Source organism: Musa acuminata, chromosome BXJ1-7 (genome assembly GCF_036884655.1).
Source record: "Musa acuminata AAA Group cultivar baxijiao chromosome BXJ1-7, Cavendish_Baxijiao_AAA, whole genome shotgun sequence".
Taxonomy (NCBI): domain Eukaryota; kingdom Viridiplantae; phylum Streptophyta; class Magnoliopsida; order Zingiberales; family Musaceae; genus Musa; species Musa acuminata.
The window spans coordinates 9350865-9375645 of record NC_088333.1 but is presented as its reverse complement, the minus strand read 5'-3'; the positions used below and the strand labels follow the sequence as shown (position 1 = coordinate 9375645).

General features: G+C 34.0%; 1 protein-coding gene across 2 annotated transcripts in view; it reads right to left on the bottom strand.

Annotated features, from left to right (window-relative positions):
• Positions 1-15614, bottom strand: part of LOC135678686 (inositol hexakisphosphate and diphosphoinositol-pentakisphosphate kinase VIP2-like) — a 58503-nt gene extending 42889 nt beyond the window's left edge. The window contains exons 1-9 of one of the 2 annotated variants that reach the window (XM_065191769.1): positions 15167-15614; positions 14971-15030; positions 14549-14595; positions 14341-14424; positions 12517-12580; positions 9650-9803; positions 6508-6578; positions 3863-3967; positions 625-717 (exon numbers count right to left, since the gene is read on the bottom strand). In XM_065191769.1, the coding sequence (XP_065047841.1) occupies positions 625-717; positions 3863-3967; positions 6508-6578; positions 9650-9803; positions 12517-12580; positions 14341-14424; positions 14549-14595; positions 14971-15030; positions 15167-15223 (735 nt within the window). In that variant the 5' untranslated portion in view covers positions 15224-15614. Of the gene's footprint in view, positions 1-624; positions 718-3862; positions 3968-6507; positions 6579-9649; positions 9804-12516; positions 12581-14340; positions 14425-14548; positions 14598-14970; positions 15031-15166 lie in introns of those variants that run through there. The other variant, XM_065191770.1, reaches the window with a different exon arrangement.
• Between the last annotated feature and the right edge of the window lie 9167 nt (positions 15615-24781).

Genomic DNA, 24781 nt, shown 5'->3' with positions numbered 1-24781 from the left:
TTTTATTTTCCTAACTCTTTGCCGTTCATGATTCCAAATCCTGGCTTATTTTGTCTTTAATAAAATAAGCAAATATCTTATTTCATGATTCTAAATCCTATGCTGAGTGTTGGCATGCCCTCAGCATGCACCAGACCCCATACAGCTTACCGGCATCGTACATGCTAACTGAGACAGACCACCAATTTCTGGGCCAACTCCTTCTGGCAAGCTTTCTGGCCAACTGTGCGAGTTGCAAGCTCAGAACCTACAGCTGCCGAATTTTCACTATTAGATACTTCTTAAGGGCAACAGTAAGAATATTTTCCTCAATTATACCTGCATAATTGATACCATGTAATTGGTTGAATACATATATTTGCACCTGCATGATTCTATATTAATAATTTCAGACATCAGAGTATACCAATTTATTGAACATACCATATTAGTTGGTACTGACAAATAATGCTTATATAGGCTTATTTAAGCAAATCAAAGTATATAATACAAGCAATATTAAATAAAAAGAAAATGAGATTGTATAGGCTTTTGGCTAACCATTGGTTCAAAAAAAGTAAGATAACCATAAATGATTGAATTGATTAAATCTGCTTTGGTGACAAAATTTTGCAGAGAGCTTACTTCTTTTCCATCAGGATTTCTCATAACAACACCATCAACAACAGGAGACTTCCGTGCTTCAGCATGTGCATAATCTGGACCAACAGTGTATACCTACATTGAAAGTCCTGTCAAAGATTCAATATCTCTAGGAACCGAACAAACAAGAACAGTAACAAATTTAAGACAGTAATACAGCATCCATAAACAAATTTTTTGAGAACTCTTAACAAGTTATTATAATTAACAAAATTGTATCCCAGACCAAGGTATGCAATTTCGAATGGTACTGCTCGGTACGGGCGGTACATACCGGTCTAACGACATACCGGTACGCGGACCACCCGCTACTTGGCAGAACGTTTAAAAGCACCCCGTATTGGACGATACGGGGTAACATCGGGCGCTAACGGTCAAAATTTCGACCGTTACTGCCCAACACAACTCGGTAATGATCGATTTCGATCAAATCGATCATTACCGCACTATAACAGTGCTACAGTGCTCCAACGGTCAAATTGACAGTTGGAGCCCTTTCTCATAGTATTTAAACCCTTATTCTCCCCTATTTCACTCCATTACATTCTCATTCTCTTTTAAACTATCTCAAACTCTTTTTTTCTCACATTTGCGTTCTCCTAAACTTTACAAAACAATGATTTGTGAATTCAATCGAGGCTAATTTGAGAAGATTAAGAGGAAGAACTTTCTAATCCAGAGGTATGTATTTTCTTTCTAATTAAGAGTAATTAAGATCTTTAATATTATGATTAGTATGTTTAATACAAGGTATGCAATACCGTACCATACCGGTGTTTCGAGGTTGGCTCGGTACGGTACGGTACCGATGTACCGAGCGGTACACCAGGGCATACCGAGCGGTATTCCCTGGTGTACCAAACAATTTTATATATTTTCTTCATTACTGTAGCAATGTAGTACTGCTACAATATAGCACAGTATCATTGTAGCATTGCTATAGTGTAATACTATAGCACTATAGCGGTACCGGGCGGTCCGCGTAACGGTATGCTGTCAGACCGATACATACCGCCCGGTACCATTCGGTACTACATACCAAGGTTCGAAATATCGTACCGTACCGATGTTTCGACGTTCGCTCGGTACGGTACAAAACGGTATACCGAGCGGTATACCGTTCGATATATATATATATATATATATATATATATATATATATATATCATTTATTTAAAAGTCGTTGTCGCATCGCCTCGGCGACATCGCCTTTTCCTTCCCCACGCGGGGCGACATCGCCGAGGCGACGCAACGTCACCTCATTTATTTAAATTATATATATATATATATATATATATATATATATATATATATATATATATAAGCGTCTCAGTGACGTCGCCAAAAAAGGCGACGTCGCCGAGCCTTTTTCTAAAAATATATATATAAATAAATATATAAATATATAAATAAAATATTATTTTATTATTATTATTCGTTCCGCCCGGTAACGGGCAGTCCGCGTACCGGTATACCGTCGGACCGGTACGTATCGCTCGTATCGGGCGGTATTATTCGGTATTGCTTACCTTGCTACATACCATGGTTTAATATTGATTAATTCGAAATTAGATACTTAATAGGACAAATATTTATATTTCATACATATTAAATATTTAAAAATATTTATGATAGTAAAATAAGTTTAATTAGGTTTTATTAAAGTTATTGAATACTACGATTAGTCATTTTAATGATGATTTAATCAAAATTTGTTTAATTTTATGTCAATTCAATGTGTTTAATACCTATTAGGGTGTTTGTCATGTTTATAGTGTTGAAAGAGAAGTAATTAGTAGGAAATTAACTATGTTAAACATATAATTAGTGTATCTAATGATGATTTTAACATAATTTGAATAATATTGGATCAAAATTATATTAAAACATATTTAATGTTTCTTTTATGTGTTATAGGTTTAATTAGGTTTTATTAAAGTTATTTAATGTTGCGATCAGTTATTTTAATGATGATTTAATCAAAATTTAATCGAAAAATATATATGATACTATTCTTACTTAATTTACATTGATTTTGCTAAACTTATGTTATTACTATACTTATTTCTAACTTCAAAACCCTATCCTAATTTTCTTTTTAAAGTATTTTCGGAGGGTTTTACATCTAAATTAGGTGTACCGCTTGGTACGCCTTGGCGTACCACTCGGTACACGGTATCGTACCATACAGAGCCAACCTCAAAACACCGGTATGGTATGGTATTGCATACCTTGTCCCAGACTCCCAATTATGAGTGAAGCTATTATAGTATGCTCACAACAGAAACAAGGTTATATAAAAGCAGCTGTCCTTACAAACATCCTGGCCAAAGATGAATATGCTATTGAAGATAAAAGAATGACTGATGTGTCAGCAATTACCTTTGATCAAGGTAAAGACATGCATGCTCTGAAAAGTCAAATTTTCTAAACATGTGCAGTACAACTAATTATTAATATAGAAGTTATGCATCCTTCTTTTTCCCAAATTTTGCTACATGGCAAGTACAACATAGAAAAAATCAATCTAAAGAATGACAATACAAAAAACAAAAAAAGATACATCACCTATAAAGAACTTTGGGAACTTCCCCCTAACCAAGAGAAAATTTGAAGGATTATCCCTTAATAAAGGGCTTAAATTACAACCTTTCTGACCATTAGGTAGCCTTTTAGATTTTAGTTCAAATTGCATGATCTATCTTAGCAAGGAACCTTTACAAGGTTGGCATCCAGCAATCAGCAATATTTAGTTAGCCGGTACACTCAATATTTTGTTAGCGTTCTATGCCAAATGATGGAAAAGATTAAAGGTTGACAACATTGATGATGACATCATGACACAATTATGAAGGATGCTATAGAGCTTAATATTTGAGTTGGCACAATTAACTGTGGGACAGTATCACAGAATCAAACAATAATGATATTACAAGATGAGAGACCTTTTCTATGCATAAACATTAACAAGTAACTTTGAACAACTACTTGAAATTTATGATTGTAAATTGCAGGTTCAAGTCTTTCTGGTCTTAACAATTTAATCCATCCTAAAGATAGAAACATGCAACTTTCATTTCAAAAATATGCTTAGCAGCATATATTGATATATCAAAAATCAAACATGAGAAGAAAACAAAATATACCAAACATGCATTTCACCTTTGATGACAAAGGCATTATCAAGCAAAAGTAAAACATAAGAAAACTGATACACTACCTTGACATCTGTTCCACCAGTAGGCATAAATTCCTCATAAATGTAAGAGCTCTCACGCCTCACTCTCCTAACCTCTGGATGAAATTCACTGGACCGATTTCCCACCTGTAATACATTAATAAGGATTTTACGGAATTAGATATTTTGTGACACACTGATAATGTACCTATCTTACATATTCCAATAAAAGATCAATCATAAATTAATGCAGTCCATGGAAGTTCAACTAGCAAGACTTGAATTTGCCAAAATCATGCTTAAGAAATTTTCTATTTTGATAGAAGGCAAACATATTAATTTCATGGTGAACTGCATGGTTCAGGAAGTACATAATATGGACCAAATTGTGGGATGCCCTGAACTACTGATCTCCCAAAAACCAACCAATGCATAATTTAAACATTGCAAATCAAATCAATTGAAACTTGAAAATCTTCAACCAGTTTCAGTCAAAGTGCTGTGAGCTTAGACACTTAGCCAGAACCAAATGCAAACCAGCAGACCACAACCCATGGACATTTCAACTTCTAGGGGACCAATGAATCAGGACCATTGAGAGTGCATGGGCATGACTAGGACTCCTTGATGACACAGCAAAGATGAAGAGAGGATGATCTAAGTGGTTTGATACCAGAAGTGAGGGTTTGGCTAGACTTCTGCTTGAGGATACAAATATATCTATAAGGAGACATGTTTCAATTTTTTGTATTAATTAGATATTTGGTTTGTAAAGGATATGTCTTATCATTATTTTGACTTCGTGTTTTGTTTACTTGAAACTATGATAAGATCAAGGTTCGCAATTTCGTACTGTATTAGAGTATCAAGCTCAGCTCAGTATGGTACGGTACGAGTATATCGAGCGGTATGTTCTAGTGCATTCGATATATATATATATATATGTGTGTGTGTGTATATATATATATATATATATATATATAAAAGTAAAAAAACGGTGACGTCGCCTCATTTCTTCTGCTCACATAGGAAGAAGAAACGTTGCCTCGATGATGCTTGGTTTCTTCTCCCTGCGGATGAGGAGAAGTCGCACAACGCCGAGGCCTCATTGCCTCAGACGAGGAGGCGACATCTCATCTACGACGTCCAGCCCGAGGGAGGGCGGGATGGATCTAGATTGTCAAGGGAGAGTGGTGTCAGATCTCCAAGTTTTCCCTTTTCTTGTCCCTCTTTTTTCTTCTCCCTCGGCTAATACCACCCGGTAGTGAGCGACGACGATTGAAATCGACCATCACGGACCAATTTCGGGTGGTAACGGGGCAGAAACAACTCAGTCAACAGTACCGCCTGGCAAGGTATGCAATTTCAAATAATACCGCCCGGTACGAGCGGTACATACCGGTCCATCAGCTAACTGGTACACGGACCGCCCGTTACCGGACGAAACGAAATATATATATATATATATATATATATATATATATATATATATATATATATCAAGGTTCGCCGTACCGTATCGTACCGGCGTTTCGACTCGGGCTCGGTACCGGTACGGTACGGTATACCGCTCGGTACACCCAGGTGTACCGAGCACTATAGCAATACTACAGTGCTACAGTGCACTGCTACAGTGCTCGGTACGGGCGGACCGGTACAGGGCGGTCCGCGTACCGCTAGCCTGTCGGACCGATACGTACCGCCCGTACCAGGCGGTACAGTCCGGTACGGCAAACCTTGATATATATATATATATATATATATATATATATATATATATTATTTATTTATTTATTTATTTATAAAAGGCGACATCGTGTCGCCTGAGAGAAGAGAGAGGCGACATCGCTTCGACGACGTCGCCGAATTTTATATATATATATATATATATATATATATATATATACATGTATACACGTACATGTATACACATACATGTATACATGTATATACATGTATATATATACATATATATATATATATATAAATATATATATATCGCTCGGTATACAATATCGTGCTGTACCGAGCGAACATTGAAACTCCGGTACGGTACGATATTGCATACCTTGCCGCCTGGTAGCAACTAATTGCTACAAAACCTTTGAAATCTTAATCCAAACCTTTGAAATAAAAGCAACTAATTGAGATCCAAACTTTTGAAATTTTAATCCACTATCGTAAACCATCTTGAATTGTTTAAGACATTTGAAAAATGTAAATGTTATCCACATTCCTTATATTGTGGCAATATTCATCTACTGTCAAATTTTAACAAATGCAAATGCATGCAAACATACAATTAAGAATTAGTCATTTTTTGAAAAATGTCTCATTAAGTTGTTATTAAGTAGTCTGCTAGATACTAAGGAATCTCATAAACAAGTAAATCAAAACCTGCTTGCTTTCTATCAAACTTGATCAAGTATTTAGAACTAACAAGTTCATAAAATCATAACTCTGTTTTTGTGCAGTTAAAACTTAAAGCTCATCATTTCTATTTAGCTAGCCATCCACTTTTCAATATTTGACCTTTATGATGCATTCATTCAATAACCACAATGTAATTGAGATACAGGATGGCATGTTGGTGACACAACTGCTTGGACAAGGAACCAATTTTAGGAAAAATGAACAGAAGCATAAAAAAAAGATGGTAAAAAACTGAATTTAGTTTATGAACATACCTTTCGAAATAACTCTTTCATTCCACCACCAGCGGAGCTAGGATAGTATATCATTATACTGTGATTATCCCCTTTTAGAAGATAAAATTTGAAGTCAGTCCGACAACAAGGAGTAATAAAACATGGAACAATGTATGGATGTCCAAGAACTTGACAATTTATCACCAATATGGAGTTCACATACAAGTGGTCAGATGGAATAAGAAATAATCTAACTACAGAGCACAATTAAAATGAAAACATTTCTCTTCCATGTAATTAATATAAAATTGCACTCTTTTCTCATTAAATGCAGATGGTATTACTAGGTCACAATTTTAAATTCATAGTTCTTGTTTTCATGTCTGGATTTCTTCCATTTATAGAATACACCTTGTCATATGAATTCAAATTTCAATGTGATGCCACTAGTGTCAGGAAACTTGCACCATTATAGTGGCACAACAATATATATATATATATATATATATATATATATATATACACACATACGGTGATTTAAATAGGCGGGCGAGGTGAGGAGAGGCCCGAGCACCTCACGTGTGGACCAAGCAGCGTGCTTCAATGAGGCGCCGCCTGGGCGCTCACTCGAACCTAGGCGTCGAGTGCTCCGGACGAGCGCCAGATTCAAATAAGGCAATCGAACCAGACTTTTAAGTCTAGTTTAGTTCAACAGTGGTTAGTTGGTTCACTTCACACCCGCACAACCCTGAGCCAACCCTAGCGTTACTTCTGCCTCCGTTGCCGACGCTTTCTGCCATTGCCTCCACCGCGGACACAATGGATCGAGCCTTCATCTATCGCCGATGGACGGGTCCGACGGCCTCACAAGAGCCCGTAGCTTCCTTCCATCGTTGCTCCTTGTGTAGTTCCTCAACCTGTCAAGGGAGAGGATCGTAGGTTCCTCTGTCATCGACGGACTCCCTCTGGAACTTCCGCTGCTACCGTCGCTACTATCTACAACTTCCACCGCTGCCACTGCTACTGTCTGCAGCTTTTGTCGCTGCCGCTGTAGCTGTTCCCAGTGCTACCGCAGTTGTCTTAAACTAATCCTCTACTGTTGTTGCCAGCTTCTCACCGCTGCCTCTCCTTCCTACTTTCCACAATATTTGTGACAATTTTATCCCCTTACCGTTAATAAATAGTTCTTTTCTCTCCCTCTAACCACTGTTAACAGTAAGTAATATATTGTTAACAGTAGATTGTTAACTACTGTACAAAGTAATCTTTATTTCCTAGATTAATAATATAGATTTTAACACTACTAATCTTTGTTTATTTAAAATTATAATTAGGGTTCCAGGATAAATGACAAATGTACAAAGCAATTCATATTTTTATTTAAATAATCATATTTATCAATTATATTATGTACTTTTTATATTTTAATATTTTAGAGCACCTCGTTTTGCTCGGACGAGCGCCTAACGCCTAATGCCTCAAACATTTTGGGACCTTAGCACCTAGCGCTTTTTAAATCACTATATATATATATATATATATATATATATATATATATATATGTGGTCTAGCCAATTGGGACCAGCTCAAGCCATTTCGATAAATGTGTTGATGTATAATGTCTATAGACTCAGTACATTGATGTACCATTACCAAACACATAACGACCCGACTAAGGATCAGTCCCGATCAAGTATCGAGACTAAACCTTCATACAAATGATACCACAATAAACATATTATGATGTATAAATAGGTGTCTCAAAGGCGATATATGGAGAAGAGAATAGAAGCACAAACAAATAAGCCTCCAATAATCCTAGTGCAGTTGAATATAGTGTAGTAACTTATAACCAATGTTTCAAATGCCTGAGGCGCTAGACACTCGTCCGAACAAAGCAGGATGCTTATCAATATAAAAATGATGAAAAGATATAATTAAGAAGAAAGTCAATCATTAAAATAAAAATTAGACAAAATATGAGTTCCATATAATTTCATATTCAAATTATCACCACTAAATATTAAATCATATTTATTTATGATTTCACCATCTACAAAACATTAATGTGCTAAATTGTCTAAATCTAATAATAAAATAACTAAACAAAAGAAGATTAACATAAAATTAACATTAGCAAAAATTAACAATTCAAAACTAACATTAAAACAATTTAAGATTCCAGAAATCACAAATATAGTAGGGAGGGAGGAGGGAGGAGGGAGGAGAGGGAACTCTGGTTTGAAAGTAGGAAGGAGCATGCTCTCGGGGAAAGGGAGAGTTTCGACAAGGAGGGGCAGGGGTTGGGACGAAGGAGGGAGGAGCTATGGTCCAAGAGGGGAAGGGAAGGCGGCTATCATCCAGGAGGGGAAGAGAGGGGGTTGTGGTCCAAGAGGGGAAGAAAGGGAGCGAATGGTGTCAAGGAAGGGGGGAAGAGGGAGGAAGGAGGAGTAGGGAGTGTGCAATAGCGAAAGAGGAGGAGAAAGAGAGAGATACAAGGGAAGTGCTCGTCGAAGGAAGATCCGTTGTTGTTGTTGTCATTTGTTGATAGAAAGGAAGACAACTGTTATTCATCAAGGAAAACACCATAGCGACAGGAAGTGGGGGTGGACATTGTTTTATTTGGTTCAATCAAAATGGATGGCTCATATTTAACTCAACCCAGCTTGATTTAAATCAGGCGAGCGCTTGGCCTACCCAATGCCTAGACCCAGGTGAGCACCTAGGTCATGCTCGATTGAAGTCACCACCTGGCCCACTACCAAGTGCTCAAGCCTTGCCTGAGCTTCTACGCGAGCGCTCGAGCACCTAGTGACTTGACTGGTTTGATTACAGCAAGGAATCTAGTTTTATTTAGTATCAAAAGACATTTAAAAGTAAACAAATGAGATTATGGATGAAAAGTTCAACACATACTAAATTAGAACACTTTGCATCTTCCAAGAGAAAATTGGTTTGAGGAAAGATATTCAGATAATATTTCTCATATATGTTGCTTTAGTCTCTCTATCCCCAAGCATTCAATATGTGCATATTATTATGATAGATTGTCTGAATTAAGTTCTTATGTTACATGAGATTACAGTAAATAAAACAAGAACTCTCGAAGTTTTAAAAGTTACGAGAAAATGAAATTGTACCAAGACAACTTTTGTAAAAGCTAAATAGAAGGCTGGCTTACCATCAATAGGTTTCTCAACAAATGGCTTCTGGAAGCGCTTTCCAAGAATCTCAACAAAATCTTCATGCTCAACAAAATAGTCTAGCTCTTGATATGGATATTCTCTATTTACGAGAGCATAATTTGGAATTGGGATTCCATACATTTCAAGACGCTAAACAATAAAATTGTGACAAAAAGGATCAAAGTCATTAATTAATGAAATAAAACCTCTTAATACCCTAGATTCATCAGTGTTTTAAGAAAAGAAGGGTGAAAACTGAATGGAACAAAATCATCACCAGCTTGCATAAAGAAATAATAATACAAAATCAGAAACAACTTTTGATCCCACTGAAGGTAACAACCAATTTCAATCAACCAAGATTATCATAGTTATATTTTCTATTGAAGAAAAATATATCAGAGTAAAATGAATAAAATGAGAATGCTCTTAAATTTGACCAGATAATAAACGAAAATATGCAATTACCATAGGCTTAGTGTTATATTACCACTATAAGTCATTTATTTAGCATAATTTGAAACAATTAATATCATGTAAAGTTATAGCAAGCTTTATGGGGAAAGAGACCTCATGATGATGTTCAAAATAAAAATGTCATATGCATATAAATTCAAGGCAATAGCTAAAAGTATCCATGAATTAAGTCTAAGCATGGGGCATGCCCGTTTTCTTCCTCAGTTTTGATGGAATAAAAGATATTATTTTTATGACGCACATTATGGGGAAAACATTTAACCCAATACAGTATGAAAGGGATCAATATCATAGAAAACAACTCGGTCACATGCAAAAGGGTGTGACCAGGTATACTGACACATAACAATTTTTTGAAAAATGGTTAGGAAATGGCCGAAAATTTTAAAAAACTTTTTTAGGGTTTTCTCTTAATTTATTGGTATATAAATTATATTTAGATAGGAATAAAGTGTATCTAAGCCATAGATGAATAGAAATTCTAGGTTATAAGGAAGAAAGCTTAAATTTATCTTTTCGATTAGGAACTTTAATCACTAATCTAGTGCTTCATTACCCACTAATCACCGATTAGGAACTTTAACTCACAAGTGAGAGTGTGAGAAAGAGTGAGAATAAGAGAGTGGATGAGAGTGAGAGAGAGTGAATTAAAGAGGGGGAGAAGATTTAAAGCCCAAAAAAGGCCCCACAGTCAATTTAACTGTTAGGGCAAGATTTAATCTGTTATGGGTCAGTATCAGTCAAAATCTGATTGTTACCAATTTGTATCAATCGATAATGATTGGGTTTCGATCATATCAGCCAATAAACCAGTCATACCGACCCATATAGGCCAGTTTTCTGCATAGTGCATACCATTCAAAATGGGCTGGCTCTGATCAGCTAGTGGACTAGTACATACTACATACCACCACTTCATACTGTTTCGGGTTGCATATCAAACCTTGGTTCATATGAATGGTGTACTTTGGGCATTGCATGGAAACTGTCAGCCCCATACAGATTACCAATACTTTTGCATAGTCCATACATGGTGAAATTTGGCTATTGAGCAAGAGTTGCCAGCCATAATGGTTTCGAAAAAAGTTGGGACATCCGATCTTCCTTTACTAGACTGTACAAGACTTCTTGTTTGAGGTAATTTGCTTCTATATGACTTACCAGATCATACTTGTTGAAGCTCATGACTCAGAAGCAAATATTGGAACCACAATAGTCATTAAGTCACCAAAGACAATTGATTGACGTAGGAACAGAGCTTTGTGATCACCTAGATTGGCAGTTGTCCATAGTAAAGGTACTTATTGGTTTCAATTTAATATTGTTTGCCAGCTTTAGATCAAAGATGGTCTTTCAGTAGTGTCGTTCTTGAAATTAGGGTGGTATTTAGTCAGTTATTGCTTCCTTGTGGGTCCAGATTCCATCTTGCTTACACTTACTGTTTCTATACCATTATTTCTTTTCAAATCTAGCCACAGTAGATTGATATTTGTCTATTGATTGTATTGGATTTATATAGTATTTATTGCCTAATTAGCCAGATTTGAATGCAGCTTATTTCATGACTAATCTCTACCTGTTTGATATTTGATTGCTTTAGGAACTTTACCTTAAATCTATATGTTCCCAGCAACCTAATACTCCAGGGCATTATCATTATTTTGAGAATATTACAACAGACCTATTGAGAGGAGACTGTCCTGAAGTCTACAGTCTATTTCAGTTGCTAATCAAATTACGTCTTCATTTTTGTTTCACTTTAGAAGTTTTCAAGTTTTAAGATGCTGGCGTAGGACTGCAAGCATAATGACCAATGGGCTACAAGCATTTGTCTTAGATAAGAATCCTAAACTTTCACTAACCTACTTAGAACCAATCAGGACTCAATTAGAAAACCTTTTTTCTAATTACTCGAACCACTGGCTTAGACTTGATGCTTCCCTCCTCAAAGCTCATACTTCCTCTCATCACCCTCTGAATAATCTGGAAGCAAATGCAATAGCTTGGTTTATCAGTAAAGATTCTCTAACCAAAAAAGAAACTAAAATAAGAATATAAAAAACTTCTAAAGTTACCAAGTCGTACGTGATGGATCAATATAAACTTGCCTTTGATCCACATGAACAGTGGAACTTCCATTACAAGTCAATGAAGAAACAAGAAAGATTTGTAAAAGTTTTGTGAAATTAAGATTTCAGATGACAGAAAGAAAAGACTTTAAAGTAGAATTGGAACATCATAAAATAATGTCAAGAGCATCTCAACTCAATGACTCAGCCTTCAGTTACAAGATGAAACCATACCTACACAATGAAATGAAGATGACATATATAAAAGTATTGCCATAAGACAATATATAGATATTGGATCACATTTTGAGAAGTACCTCATAAACCTTCGTCCGGTCATGCAATAGGTGTTGTGGTTCCAATTCATTGACCAGAAAGGGCCTAATAAGCAAAAATATAGTAGAATACCAAAATGAGTCTTATGTACCAAAAAAAAAAGACCTCAGATAGTGAAATAAAACAAAAACACGAGTCTAAGGTGCAAAAGCTCGAGACAGAAGTTTTTGTACTGCTCTTGGGAGACCTAAAGCAATGTATTCAGTATTCTATTGAAGTTTAAAGCATGACAAGTAGACAAAATACTATTTACAGCAGCACAAATATGAATATCTGACTCCTTAATAAATGCCGTAAATTTGTAAGAAAGGTCAATTTACCAAATTGTAATTCTCATTGGTTTTCATACTCAAGATTCTAAAGCATCTTATGCAATAGTCAATGCAACACCAAATTGGGTCTTACAGGCCTATTATTCCTTGAAAACAACCAAATACCTAATCTGTCTTCTGCTCCTTAAGTACCGCCAAGGAAAATGGGGGAAGATAATGCTGAACTGACTACATGATAGACAATAGTCACTCAGTTTGTGAACCAAAAGTAAAAATGACTTTCATTGGTTTCCATTCTCTTTTCATGACAGCATTAATAAACCTCATAACAACCAGCATTTACCTCCAAGGAAAAAAGACGAACATACATTGTTCATGCAGTAGAGGCATAGTTATGAGCTAGAGAGGCCTAGTAATGAGCTAGACTCGTACTGAATCTAGTGTCATCAATCAAATCGAGTTGGATAACAATCTAATTAGTTTGTTCCAATCGATATTTACCAATCAGGGCACAAACTAGGACATGTACCACCTCTTATTGAGTGGTCTAGTATATTATTTTCAATCCTATGCACTTACAATTTCTGAGCTCTCTCATGTGTTGCAGACGCATGACTCCTCAGGAGTCACTTGCTACACTGCAGTACTCCTATAAATGTCGGCATATCATGTGTCAGTACATCAGCATGAACTAGATCCACACTGGTTTGATCATAAATTGGTATGGGTCCATTACATGTAATGTTGTTTTACAACTCACACCTACCCATATACTCATAATAACATGGAGAGAAAACCTCTTATACTAAAAATAATGCAAAAAAAATCCAAAATTTGACAAGAAGTTGAGAGTACAAGACCTAATTACAAACTAAATGATTCTTTCACCATGAAGGCAATTTCAATAGCAAAACAATTATGCATAAATTAGTATTTTGCAACAACATCCCTTATGGTTTGATACGGGCAGCATTTACATGTCCAACAAGTTCCTGGTACACATATCAGGGTAACCCAAGTGACACACCTGATACCAAACCTGTACTGCCTAATACTCCTGATATAGGACCAGTACCACCCAGTATAGGACGGTTCAAGTTCTATACCGGGCAAATTTTTATTTTCCCAATCTTTTAATACTTTTTTCAAAGCTTGGTACACAACGGCATACCAACACTCGATACACTGGTGGCTTCTGGAGCATTTTAAGGATATACCTGCTTATATACAGTTGCTTCTGGAGCATTTTAAGGATATACAGGAGGATACAGTACATACAGCTGAAAAACTAAGGAGCACTTTATTGTGTACAATAAATTGCAATATTCTATTAGTTTGACAATTTCTAGAAAATGACACAGATATATGAAGATAATACATAGTGGCAAATATACTGAATAAAAGAAATCAACAGTCACTATGTTCTGCTAAATGTATAACATGTAAGGTGTAAAGAAGAAAGGAAAATATTGGACTTTTGTTTCATTCACAAGATGTTCATAAATCTGATCATTCCAAGTGAAAGAATCTCACTTCCGTAATGCCACATAAGTCTTGACCTTTTGTAATGGATAACCAGAGGAGTAGAAGGCAATCAAGCAGTCACAAATTGGCCAGCTGAAACAATGAATCCACGAGTAGAATATTAGCTAAAATAATTAACCCATGTGAACTAATGGAGTGCAGATCGATAACTTGCTACCCACTAGTAAAATACAATTTTTAGCTGACAGTGACATACCTCTCTATAGGATCCTCTACAATAACCTTGTCACCGAAGATTATAATCTGCACCAAGATAACACAGGATAAGATTAAAAACCACTCTAGATAATGCTTAAAAGAAAATCAACATTCAAATTTAATAGTATTTGCACACAGAAATAAAATACATTCGCATTTTATACATTTTCAAACCAAGCTTCTAAAGCAAGACAAGGCAGAGGCCAGATCTAAGAAAGAATAGGACTCGGAAGATTTGAAACTGATGTACAGGTGTGCTAGAATCAAATATTTGTTTTCAACCAAAGTTATAAAAACCGATCGCTCCAGTATATACCGGCGTCACAATTTGTGTAGCAAAACAGCATACAACTACGACTTCGTTATATAGTATTTAAAGAAAAGAACTCAAAAAGGTAATGACATTAGTTACAGAAGTACCTCAAATTCACCAAAAGCCTCTAGCCTTTCTAGAATCCGGCGCATCGGAGAAGAGGTTGCCTACCGATCGGCAATCACAATGTTTACCACAAGTAGGAAGAAAAATAAATCTCCGACGTATATTCAGACAGGAACAATTTCGCTTACGATCAGAACACAGAACAAACGAAAGAAGAAAATTATAAGAGCCCTTCACCTTCTTTTCCATGACACAGACGCCAATCTTGATCTTCTGCTCTCGATCCTGCGCCATTGCCCCGAACACCTCTGCTACTTCTACTCACTCACTCATTTTCCTTCACGTAGAATTGATGAATATGCCCGGGATGATATTCTACCACTGTTGGTGCTTTCGGCAAAAAAACAAAAAAAAAATCCCGAAATCGGGAGTGATTCGGGGAACCGCTCAAGACGCGCTCTACAACAACTGTACCGATCCGTGTAACAAACCCCACGATTCCGCCGCAGTCACCATCGCTGACGACCAATATGCATAGAGAGCAGGAGAAGCGAGAAGATGAGAAGAAGGTAGAAGTAGTGTATTTCGTAAATGAAGGATGGTTACGAAAAGGGGAAAACCAAAAAGAAACAAAATGGCACGGCCGCGACCGCTCCCTGCCCTTGTAATCGTGTCGGCTTTCGTTGTGATAGGAGGTATAATCGTTTTTATTTTCCTTTTATCATTAATTTGTCCGCGGCGGGACGTGATACGAGGTGAGGCCGTTGATGCAGCCGGTGAAGGAAATGATGATGATCATGTGATCCGTGAGAGGACCGGATACATGGATGCGGGAGCAGTCGACAGGAAGAACGTGTGTGGGTGTGGGGGCCCACAGGGGATTAGGGAAGATTCATCAGAGCTGTCTGTTTCATGCTTGAATCGAGTGTCTTCTTGTGGACCCAATTTCTTTTCCCGTCCGCCGTTCCCATCTTTTGCTACAGTATAAAGCCGAACTCGAGTCCTCACTCTGCAGCGAACTCGGCTCGAGCGAACCGGTTTAGCATGCATGGACATATATTTTAATAAATAATTCATTTATCATTGCACTTTCTATATATGTAACGTAATCATTTCATGCAATGTATAGGGTAAACTGTATGGTCCTTTATCCATTTATTACTCATAAAAAGTCTCGTTATAATAGCAAATTTGCGACAATCGAGATGAGGATCGCCGAGGTTCGGCGCATTGAAACTAGTCAAAGCTTATTCTTGATGTCAATTGTGTATAATAATTATCTAGTGGTTGCAACTTTTCTGGCCACCTAAAATGATAACCACACGACGACAGGAGTGACGTAGAAACAACCCACACCAACTTTCTCTTCCTTTCTTTTTCTGTCCCGCATTCATTGGAAGAGTCCGCCCCTCATCCCGACCATGAGTTGACTTGTGGTGCAGTGAACTATTCTAACAAAGAAAGTTATTAAAGACTGAGTGCAGATACATCTTCCACAATCCATGCATGTTTTATTAGAAAATTCATGTGCACGCGTGTTCTTTTCTCGGTGCAGCAAAATTTATTTCGATGAAAATTCATATTCTGAATCTTATTCTATTACTGATAATGCCCAAACCTGCAAGGGTCAAATTCCAGGAGTTGGACTCGAGAACAATTTTGGACATCCACGAGTTTTTATTTCATCATCATCATCATTTGAAGTATATTTAACATGAGAAAAATAATAACAATAGTAATAGTAATAATAAAATAATATGATCGTGAAAAATTAAAGAATTTGTTATGAAACGGATAATATACTATTTATACACTTATATATTTAAATTAGTAATTAATCCTCAAATCATAGATTGATCGAGGATTAGAGTATATAAGAAATATAAAATTATCATTTTATATTTACTTCTATCATCATCTTCTATCATGTCTCGTAAAATTGAACTTCCATTAATGATATTAATGCTAGACTAATGCAACTAAAATATTAAGATTTTATGAGGGAGTCTGCTAGTTGGTCAGAAATATAGATATGAGAAATATGTAATTTACGCTTGACAATTTGATAATTAATAAAGTGGAAGTTGATCGTAGTGTACTTTATATATGAATGGGACACTAGGTTTGCATATAGGTAAGTGGAACTAACATTATCATAATATATTATAAAACTAGATTAAGAGGTGATGTCAAGTTCGTAGACTGGTGACTCAATTAAGTTTTGTAGTGATGGTGGTAATGGTTCAGTATTCAGCTTTAGTCATGGATCTTGTGATTGTGTTCTATTTCTTATAACTTCAACTAATTAGATTTGCTCTAAGGAAAACAATATAAGTTGGCATAGATGTTCTATTATCAGTATTGTCGACCCAATCAACATTAACGAAGGCATAGAGATAAAGTGATGAGCATTTACAAAGAATAAATTCATGATTGAGAGTTTCTTTAAGATATCATTGGATATATTTTAGTGCATATCAATGCATAGTAAAAAGTCGATGCATAAATTATAATAATTTATTAACTATAAATAAAATATCTAAACATATGAGAGATAAATACTACAAGTAACTAAGTACTTATTGGTACCATATGAGATTCATAATAAGGCTGTCATCGTATAATCTAAGTGACTCAATGGTGAAGAGTGACATGGTGACTTCTTTGGTATCCTACATATTCGTCTTTGATAATAGATTGGCATCTTAAGTATTCATCTTTGATAATAGATCTCAAATATATTTCTTTTAAGATAAAAAAAAAGTAGATATTACTTCTACTCCTAAAAAATAGTTTAAAGTTCCTAGGTCTTTGATGGAAAATTAATTTATCGATTGCTTAAAAATTACTTGATCTTTATGAAATTATTTTCTATGATAATAATGACATCCACATAAACTAGTAGATATATGGTACATTAATTTTGTTTTTATAGAAATAAAGAGATATCAAATTTGTAGTTGACGAAGCTGATTAACATAAAAAATGAGTCAAGTTCAATATACTAAGCACTTAGAGTTTAGCGAAGTCTATAAATAGCTTTTCATAGTTTACAAATATGGTTTGGATACTAAGGATGGATAAAGCTAGGGGGTTACTACATAAATATATCTTCAATTAAGATCTCTTGTAAGAAAGCATTGTAAATATCTAGTTCTCATATATGTCAATTTTAAGTGACAACTAAACTAAAAATTAATTAAATTATTGATTTAACAATTGGACTGAATGTCTCCCTGAAATCAATATTTAGTGAAACTCTTTGGCTACTAGACATACTTTGTATCTAGCAATGAATCCACATAAATTTTGCTTAATTTGAAAGGTCAATTTATATCTAACGACATTTTATATAATATGAGATGGTACAAAGGTCAATATGGTATTATAGAGTAGGACATCATATTCCTCACATATGGTTTTGTACTAGCGTGGAGATTTTAAGTGATATTTGTGAGTTGAATAGGCTTAGGTGAAGAGATTATGGTAGCATAGAGATCAAGGATTTGACATAGATTGAAGTTATCATTTTTGAAGCATGTTATCATGTGATGTCTAGGTTCGATGGTATCATTGAGTTATATTAAAGGTATAAGAATTTGTGAAGTGTTAATGACACGTACCTGATCAAGCTGATGCACTTTGGTGTCACTTGGTCGAGGAGAGAACAAAGACATCATTTGTAGTGCTGCAGGAGTTGCTTCATCGAGTATCATAAGTAAATTAGTAGAAAGGTAGATAGAGAAGCTACAGAGAAGGTGAGGCATTACTAAACTAAAGTAATAAGAGAGTACAAGTCTAAAAAAGAACTACTAATTGATGTAGTGAGATGGGTGCCTAAGGTGTACTCGTATGAATCTAGTGCTGAATGATTGTTGTAGTGGCTCATATTACTAAATAAGCAAGATTTTGAAAACAAAAGATAAACTCCAAAAAGATAACATGATGTGATACAAAGACCTTTTGAGTTTAAGGATCATAGCACCGAAAAACATAATATTCAACGAAATACCTAATGAAGATGTAAGGCTTGGATCTTAATGTTAACTTGTGTAAAACATGGTGGCATAGCCGGGAATAACATAAGCAACCAAATACTAAATTTTTTAAGATTTTAGGTATTGTGAAATAGTTTTTTAAATGATGACTAGTGTTATATAATTGAGGTGAGCATACGATTAATGAGGTAGATTGCTAATTTAAAAGGTGATTGACTAAATGGCTAATGGCATGGAGGTTTAGTATAAGAGGGTGAGACTAGTTTCAACTATGTGTCGATGGTTTTATTTGATAGAGTCAACTAATTGAGGCATGTGTGATGATCACTTAAGATATTAGATACAACATAATGAGAGGTAAGTTGTTAAAGCTTTATATTCACCTCCTCAATTATAGTAAATTATTTTAATAGTAGATTGGAACAAGTTCTCAACCATCTTATAAAGATAAGTAAAAACTACGATGACTTCATATTTATATTTAAGAGAATATAACTATGTATATTTAGTAAAATAATCCATAAAAATAATATAAAATCTAAAATTATCAAAGGAAATGATTGGAATAGGACTTAAACATTAGTGTGAATGATTTCAAATGGTTTAGTGCATGGAAGACATTCCAAAAAATAGTCTATGACTTTTATTACTAAAGCAAGTATCACAATGAGTTACAATTCTACTTAATTTAGAAGTTAAAAGAGAGCAACAAGAAATTAGTTACTGTTGAATGGAAGATAACATATAACCTAAGTAGATGATGCTACGCATCGTTTGGAGCAACAACTAAAACAAAAGTGATTGGTTGGGTGATTTGTGATTGGTTGGAGTAACAACTAAAACAAGATCTTGGACTAAAGATGCCCCATGCTTAGATCATTTATAAGAAATAAGTTAAGAAAGAATTAAATAGAGGTGTTATTTTATTTACATAATTGAGAGATATAAATAAGATTTCTTTTGATGTCTCCATTATCTCCATTGGTGTAAATGTATAAATTCTATAAATCAAAAGTAATATAATGAGAAGTACTGGAGTCAATAATTTAATTGTTTGGATGAGCAATCGAAATAGTTATGTTATTTACTTGAGATCAATTATGTATAGTAGGAAATTTCGATCGAGACCGATAAACTTTTATTATATGTCCAATTTTATTATAGTTTTAACAAATGACTTTTTAATGATCATTATTATTGGGATATCAAAACTATTTATAATTATAGTTGAAGTTATTTCTTGAGTTATTTGGATTGAAGTTACCATATGGTTGAAGAGATGATAATGTAATAGAAGATGATGACTTTATCTATTATTTGTGTATCTAGGAAGCATCTTGTTTGATCTTTTATTGAGGTTCTTGTTGCTTTAATTACCTTTATCTTTGGATTCTTCATTGAATTGAACCATGATAGTTGGTCCCTTCGTTCCTCTCTTCTTATTTTAGATACATTTCATGAATATTTAATTTATTATATAATTCTTCAAATGATATTGGTGAATCATATGTCCGAATTACTATCACTAGTTTCTTATATTGGTATTGTAAGTCGTTAAAGGTATGAATAATAACTTCTTCGTTATTTGAAAGTCAAATCATCTATATATCTTTTGGATTTTACATATAATTAATAAGAGTACATTCCTCCTATATTATTTTCATCAAAGTATATAAAAAACTTAGCATATGTATGTGAGAGCGATTAATGATAGTGGTTTATAACTTGGATTATGCTTCTGCTATAGTGCTACATGAAGAGATTAATGTTATTATAGAGCTAATGACTATAACTTAGATGATTTATAGAATAAGATAATATTATCATCGATATAACTTATAATCATGATTTGTAATTGAAATGAGTTCTCCTAATATTTGCATATTTTTTTATGAACAACTAACAGAGTCATCAATGTAGCATAATATATTATATCTAATGAGGAGATTGGTGAATTATACTAGCCAAGATATGTTAGGATCATTTTAACGCTAAGAGGGGGGAGTGAATTAGTGCTTTCAATAAAACATTAGTTTAAAATTTTTATTCGATAAAGCCCGTATCGGAAAAATGTTTAACTTAAAAACATTCATAAGAGTAAGTAAATTAGTTTGTAATATGAACGAAAAGCATGAAAGAAATGCAAACCAATTTTATAGTGGTTCAGTCATTCCGACCTACGTCCACTCCTGATTCCTCTTCCATTGAGGCTATCGACTTTCACTATAGATCTTCTTTCAACATACGAAGATCAATACCCTCTTACAACTCTTTTACAATTGGACCTCACTCCTCTAAAAACTTCTAACTTTAGGAGAAAGAGACTCACTATCTCAAGAGAGATTACTAACTCTTTTTTTGAAGTATACTTTTCCCTTTCTACTCTATTTCGTACTTACCTAAGCAGGAATAACTAGGGTATTTATATACCCCAAATGACTTCAAAAAGTAGAGCCAAAATTTAAATCCTCGAGATTTCGAGGTACTAGCGGTACCACCATATACAGTACTAACATTGGACGACACCATCGCCTGACATAATTTGGGAGACTATGTTTGGGTGGTACCACCACCTGACTCATATATGGGTCACTGAATGGACCTCACAATAGGCTAAACTCAATCCCAAATTAGGCTCAATGGGCTCCTAATTGAGTTAGCATGGTTACACTCAAAACTAACTCAATTACAACGTAAACTGCTTCGATCAAGATACGACCAATTACAAATATGAATCCTATATTGTCTGGCATGTCACTAGTTCATCCATCTCTTCATTTGATCCTTCGGCACTTTGTCTAATCCTTCGACGCGTCATCCTCTCCCTCGACATATTGCTCGATCCATCGACACATTGACCTCCCACAACATTTGATCTTCTTGACACAATATCTAATCCTTCTAACCTGAAGCCCGAACTTGTGGCATAAAGTTCTTCCAGTATGTCGAGCAGTCCTTCAATCAGACATCCAATCTTCTGACATGATTCACTCTGGCCCACTATTTAATTCTTTCTGCTTCAATTGATTTGTCTTTCCATGATCGAAGTTAGTTTTGCATCATTCAAATACTAATTAAATCATAACATTATCAATTAACTTCATCATCATAATCTGATATTCAACAATCTCCCCATTTTTTATGATGATAATCATTGATGATGGAGTTTAACTAAACTCCTTATATCAATATGCCATATTGAAATAAAGCAAACTTGAAAAAAAATGATAACCTTGGAATTCAAGTCGAAATAATTTCAATCATGAATCATATGTAACATATCATGTCAACATAACCGTTACTTACATCATCATCATAAGTTGAAGTATTGCATACATAATTCTAAATCATCATACATAATTTTAAAATATAAAATTATATTATACCATGCATGATATCATCATAACTTCTCCAGCTTTATCATTAACAAAAAGGAGAAAAGTATAATTAGTAAGTTTTTGAAACATACAAGCTAGCAATTTTTTTAAAGATATGCAAGTTAGCAATTTTTGCTTTTCTTGAGATGTGCAAGATAGCAAGTTTTTATTTTTTCTTGAAATGTGTAAACTAGTAAACTTTTCTTCTCTTTTCAGATGTGAAAGCTAGCAAGGTTTTCTTCTTTTTGAAATGTGCAAGCTAACAATCTTTGCTTCTCTTTTAAGATGTGTAAGTTAACAAGTTTTGTCTCCCCCTTTGTCATTGTCAAACAGAAGGGAATGATACAATGGTGCAATTCATTTTCCTTTACATCAATGTTTAAATCATCACTTGAAAGATATCAAGAAAAATTAATTTGATGATGAGGTATATAGTTCATAAATATAAGGGAGTCAAATGAAATAAATATCAAAATATCAAGAGAAAAATTATGATTCATTTTGATAAATCAAATAGCGAAAAGAAAATCATAATAAATGATCTTGATTCATAAAAAAAATCTCTAAGTTATAATTTTAAATTTTTTTTAAAAAAAATCATGATTCATTTAGATAATTTTTCTCTTTAGTAAAAAGCAAAAAGAAACATAGAAAATCAAATAAGAGATCTTGATTCGTAAAAAAAATCTCTAAGTGTCAATATCAAGAAATCAAGATCATGATTTAAATAAAACAAATTCAATTTAAATCATCAAAATCACTTTCATATTTTAAGAGATTAAAAAAAAATAACATAAATAGATTCATTAAAAAAACTCGATAGACTTTAGAGACAAAATTTTTTTTAACAAAAATGCATTCCTCTTTTAGTAGTTTTAATTTATGTGATTGTTTTCATACAAGTATGCCCTTGTCTTTTATACTAAATCTATGCATGAAAAATCAAAAAATAAGTTTCGTCATGACAAAGATCAATAGTATAATATATTTAAAAATAAAACATCTTCAATCAAATAATTCTAATATCAATGTTATTGTTGTTTCGACTAGTAAGTTTTATGAAATATGTTGTATCTGGTTGAGCATCCATTGTTAAGATATCATTTTACTCATAGTTTTCTATTATAGTCATTTCCACAAGACACGTGGGTTTGCTTTAGATACCCATTGGACTTTGGGTTAGATCTATCTATCTTATTTTTTACATAAAATCATTTATAATTCTTTTAGGAAGAAACTCAAATTAATTTATGTGAGCTATATCTTTTAAATGAACATTTGTAAGTAAAATATCCATGTCTACCATAAAAATTACACTTAACCTTACGGGGAACATATAAAGTTGATCCTTTAACAAAAGTAGTCGGCTTTTGTTGAGTGTTGCTATATACATAAAGATTTCTTCTTTTCTATATACATAACCTCTATTACCTCTATTAGCAAGGATCATATTTAATGATTTGCTACTAATTTTAAATTTTTCTAAAGTGTTTTGTAATAATATTTTTTTTTTTGTATGAATCTAATTTTTCACATTTGATGCAAGGAGTTAACATACAATTGTCATGCTCATTTTTTTAAAAAATTAAATTTATTAGAGAGAGAAGCATGATCCTTTTTTAATAATTTATATTTTTTATCAACTAATTTAAAATTATCATATAAATCATGAAAAACATTAAGTAATTCATCGTAAGGTAAATGAGTTCCAATTGCGTCACTTACCTCATCGTCGAGGGCCATTAGAGCGTAGTTTACCACCTTGCCTTCATTGGTTTGCTCCTTATCTTCGGATGCACTTGATTCGTCCCAAGTTGCCTTGAGTGTTTTTTTTTTTTTTTTTGCCAGTATTAATTGTAGACATTCACTTTTGAGGTGCCCTAGCTTTTTCCATTTATATCAAGTTATTATGTTCTTTTTAAGTTTATTATTATTCTTTGATTCTTGTTTTATGAACTTTTTAAATTTTATTGCGAGGAGATCAAAATCATTATCATCACTTGAGCTTTCACTTGAGTGGTCTTTCTTTGTTCTAAGTGTCATATCCTTCTTGTTCTTTAGAATATTGTTCTTATGTTCATCATGTGTTTTAAAAGTCATTTCATAGGTCATTAATGATCCTATGAGTTCTTCAAGTGGAAAATAGTTCAAGTCATTTGCTTCTTAAATAATAATTACTTTCGGATCTTAATTTTAAGGAAGAGATCATAAAATTTTATTAACAAGTTTAAGGTTAGAAAATATTTTACCAAGTGCTTTCAAACCATTGATGGCATCCTTAAAATGGGTATATATGTCTCCAATGGTTTCGCTTGGTTTCATTTGAAATAATTCAAAACTATGCATTAAAAATTTGATTTTAGATTCTTTAACTTTACTTGTGCATTCATGTGTAATTTCAGGAATGTGCCACATGTCATATGTAGTTTTGCATATCGAAATACGATTAAACTCATTTTTGTCCAAAACATAAAATA